The following is a 4,637-nucleotide window of genomic DNA, read 5'->3' on the forward strand; positions in this document are numbered from 1 at the left end:
AAATTAGTTTTACTCATTCCCATCTGCCACAGCGGAAAACTAAAGTCTGGTTTGTGAGGTGAAGTTCTTCCACCTCCGTAAAGCAGGTGCTGGCGGCGGGGGGCAACACCATGTTGGTTTAGCATGAGGATTTTTCACACTGGGGAGATTTAACTGCTTGCCATTTAGGATGGCAGCAGAAAATACTCTTTTCAGTAGAGGACACACCTGTCTGTATTCAAGATGGCATGTTCAGCAGCAATGATTATTATTAGTCAAAATTTTTATTTTCTAGGAAGACAAATGGAAGTTATTACCAGTACTATAAACAGTGTCCAACTCGTGCTCTCAGGGAGGTTGTTCACCATCTTTCTCGTGTAAGTTCCAGCCATTCACCAATTTTATCCAAGCTTCTTTTGTGGCAATAAAGTCTAAATGTCTTTTACCTCTTTAAACCAGGATCAATGACTCTTGTTATCTCAGCACTTCAGAAGGAAACTGAATAAATAAATAGTGACATCCTCTTTTTCTGGGGCTACCCAGTGAAATCCAAGTAGAGGTCGGGGTCATGGGAAGTCATCTGCAGATAGATCCGGCGGGAGAGCTCTGGTCCAACCCGCCGGGAGGTGGCTGTCACGCCGTCACCACGGTGCACAGGGATATTAGCCAGCATGTTTTCCCGCTCCTGCTCGGAGGAGCATCTGCTATAGGCCTAAAAGCAACACAACGGAACAACAGTATCACCCGTTTGCATCCATTGAAAGCTCTGCCCCCATGCTGGCTCTGCCCTGTCACAGCATATGCTCAGTTTTCACCCAGTCTCTCCCCAGATCTCACTGGTGAGCTTCCAGGTGATGCAGAACCGATCCTACTCCCTCGAGCAGTCTGCTCGGTAAAGCCAAAGCGATGGATGCCGAGGAAATGGTTCCTTCACTACCTTACTGAACAGCTCAGATGGAATTATCATGTCAAAATTAACACCAGTGAAATGACTTCTGCTGCTCTACGTTAGCTGGCTGGCTGCACACAGTGCTGGGCACTCCTGTGGCAGCCTCACCTGGATCAGGAGCTGAGGAGAGGGGTACGCAGACACAATGGCCTCCGCCATCTCAAGGCTGACCCGGTTGAATTGTTGTATCTGCCTCTTCCAAACTTCCAAGAGACCCTTTCCAGAAGGATCCACCTTCACTCCTCCACACGACCCCTTCTCTAAGTAGAAAGGGAACTCCGTGTTCTCTTGCTGTCGCCTACAGGGAACAAAGGATGGGAAAGAAGATGTTACAATGAGGCTTTGGAGAAAATCCTGTTGCTGCATCTGTTGTGGCACAGTCAGAGACAGAGAGACCCTTCTCACTCTGTGCTGTTACCGACAGCACAGTAAATGCTTAAGATTTGACCCTATTTTCTCTACACGCGCTACCAATTTCCTTGTTTAAGACACAGTCCTGCCCTTGGGAGCAATCCTGACACAATCCAACATGCATACAAAGTGGTAAACAAGAATTCACTTTCTGACTGTCACCCATAATGAAACACTTTTATATGAGATTTTTAACATCATCTCATCCCTCCTTATGGCTGAGATGTAAAATCCAGCAGCTGCTGTGACAGCAACGGTCAGATTCTGCGAGAGCGCACAAGGCAGCTTTCTCAGCGCTCGCTGCGCCTTGGGCTGCTGTCCTTCCTTATCAATGGAAGCAGCTAAATGGTTCAGTCTCTCTTGGTTACTCACTGAAGAAAAGCTGGTGCTGAAAGAGCCCAACCCTACTCACATTCCCTTCCCACTCCTAAAACTGGACCGAGAACAAGACCTTTGCTTGATGTCAGTCAAGACTCCAACGTGAAACCGGAGCGTGTCCTCACCCCTCCCCAGGCAGGGCCTCAGTTTCCAAGAACTAACACCGTGCTGAAGGAGCTGCATCAGCAGCTGCTCTGTGTCACCTGCTCCTTTAAAAATCACCACAGTGTTGTACCCAAGTGCAGCCGCGTACCTCCTGTTCCCTCCCAGCCTCTCCAAAGAAGATATGACCAAACCTCATCTGCTTACTCACTTGTATGGTGCTTCAGCTATAGCTTTTGTGAACATCATGGCAAATTCCCCGAGCTCCTCCCATGTCTCAAAAAAGCTGACTTGGACTGGTTTGCTCAGCTGCAGCTCCACCAAGGCCTGTAAACACCAGCGGAAACAACGATGGAACAATTAATCTTCTCACATCAAACCCCATGCTTCAGCTATAGCTTTTGTGAACATCATGGCAAATTCCCCGAGCTCCTCCCATGTCTCAAAAAAGCTGACTTGGACTGGTTTGCTCAGCTGCAGCTCCACCAAGGCCTGTAAACCAGTGGAAACAACGATGGAACAATTAATCTTACACATCAAACCCCACTCTTGTCTGAAACAAAAAAGGGTGACAATCTTGACAGGAACATCGACTCTCTCCCTGTTTTGGGAACAGTTCATTTAAGGCACCCAAGTCTTTAGGGGCAGCCAGTTACTATCAGTTTGGCACCGTTTTGGCTCAGGGACAGCTCTCCTTACGCACAGGCTGCCCAGCCCAGCCCTGGCAGGCTTTGCCAGCAGGCCACGAGAGGTGAGAGATGCTGAGACTGGCAAGGGATTGAGGTGAACGAGACACATCATTCCACAGGAGAGCTCAAGGTACACACCTGAGCAGAGCAGTGGGGAACTGAACCCACATAGCTCTGCCCACAGACACACAGACCAAGGAAGGCTGAATCCCCCCATCCAAGAAAGCGTGTGATGGGGCCCAATGTTCAAATGAGCAGACGACGAGGTGATGCCTGCACGCCTGCTTTAAAGGTACTCACTTCTTCCACGTCCAGTCTGGTTATCTCCGGGACAGAATCCTTAACTTTCCTTTTTCTCTGTTTCCCCTGTTTCTCTTCTTGACTCGCTGCTGCCTGTTGCAGTCCCTTTTTTGACTGAGCTCTGGGAGACCTAAGAAGAATAAAGGAAGACTGGGGGTTCATGCTCTTGCCCAGGTATTCCCCACTGGTCACTGTGGTGACAGGCTGGACAGGCCTTTGCTTCTGGTTCTGTATAACAAATAGTGGAACAGTTCTGGGTGCAAAAACCTCTTATGCTCCAGTCTTTGCTAGAAGGAATTAACATAATGGCATTTTTCAAGGCCAGAGACTACACGGAAACAGTTGGATGGAAAAAAGGTTTAACCTGAAATAAGCTTCTACTCCAACGACAGCCAGTGCCAGAAATTTCCCAGGCATTTTCTCCATCACACGATCTGCATAGCTCTCTAGGGTCTCCTTCTGTCCTGCTGCACAGCCCTGGGCCTCCTGCAAAGATCAACAGAAAAAAGTCAAACCGTTCAGAGGTAGACAGGAAAGAGCAGCCACCTACAGCTCTGATTCTGCAGGGGGGAAAAGTCTGTTCACTGCTCTTCAGGGGTGAGCAGGCAATACCTGATGGAGTATAAAGTTAAAGTATGCAGAAAGAAATTAAAAATAATCTTACTTGATCTGACAATCTGTGAAAAATTGTAACTAGGAAAGAAAACTTGTCAGAACTTTGAATTATACAACCCTAGTGGTTCTGATCCATTAATGGCTTCTAAAACCAGATTTCTAGTTTACTGGATCCACGGCTCCATCCCACATCAGACCCATCCTGCTGTGAAGAGGGATGACAAACGCTGCCCTTACAGCCAGGCACGCTCGAGAGCACAAGAGTCAGAAGCACTCTCACTTGTTTGTAGTTGCGAACCATGGACAAAAACTCCTCCAAGCGAAGCAGAACCAGGACATCTGGTTCTTCTGTCCACTCATCTCCTTCTTCCATCTGTCCAGATATGAAAACAAACAGCCAGACCAACAGTCTGTTTATAATCTAGTCAAACCACTGCTCCCACTCAGATGTCTGAGGCAGGGAGAAGATTAGAGGGTGTTTACCTGGGTTGCAAAATACAGTTGCTAATGAGTGCAAATAAGAGGGGAAGAAAAAGGCAAGAACAGCAAGAATTGCTCACACACCTGAAGCGACACAGTCTTTCTCCTCCAGGTGAGGCTGCAGGGAATAGCCTGGTTCACAACCACACAGGAATAATTTGCAGCCTCCAGAGCACTAAGGACCTGAGCACCACCATCCACCTGTAAAAGAACTGACACCAGAGCATAGGTCAGGCCTCCACAGAGAGCAGACAACAGTCAGTGCAAGGCCGTCAGGAAAAGTACCTGCATCTAGCTCCACGGTTAGGTATTTGTGGCACTCCCCTGGTCGTTGAGCTTTCAGCATCCTGGCAAGAGCCCTCTTCCTCTCCTTCTCCTGCTCCTGCTGCCTCCTCCGTGCTTCTCGCTCCTTCCTCCTCTGCCATGCAGCCTGGCAGATTGCCTCCCTTTCCTTCTGACTATATTTCGACTTCTTGGGAGGGGGGGATGTTTCTGGGCTTGCTCCGCTAGGCTGGTGTGCGGAGTCAGACCGAGCGGCCGGCAGCGGGCACAAAGAGGGCCTCTCCACACCCCACGTGCCATTTTGGCTGACACAAGACGCATCGCCAGACGACACCACAGCATCCTGTGGCCTTTCACTGCCAGGTGCCACCGGGCCACCGCTAGCACGAAGGCCAGCTCCTCCTGCTGCCTCCCCACCGCCTGGCTGAGGGGCCTTAACAGCCGCGCCCCTC

General features: G+C 49.5%; 1 protein-coding gene across 1 annotated transcript; it reads right to left on the reverse strand.

Moving 5' to 3' along the window:
• Positions 1-514: 514 nt before the first annotated feature.
• Positions 515-4,414, reverse strand: EME1 (essential meiotic structure-specific endonuclease 1; the record flags this gene model as incomplete). Its single annotated transcript, XM_010138353.1, has 8 exons — positions 515-691; positions 1,037-1,226; positions 2,031-2,146; positions 2,809-2,938; positions 3,173-3,294; positions 3,704-3,796; positions 3,988-4,115; positions 4,189-4,414. Coding segments are annotated over 8 exons (1,182 nt in total), but the record flags the coding sequence as incomplete, so codon positions are not given.
• Between the last annotated feature and the right edge of the window lie 223 nt (positions 4,415-4,637).

Source organism: Buceros rhinoceros, unplaced genomic scaffold (assembly GCF_000710305.1).
Source record: "Buceros rhinoceros silvestris isolate BGI_N320 unplaced genomic scaffold, ASM71030v1 scaffold5856, whole genome shotgun sequence".
Classification (NCBI taxonomy): Eukaryota; Metazoa; Chordata; class Aves; order Bucerotiformes; family Bucerotidae; genus Buceros; species Buceros rhinoceros.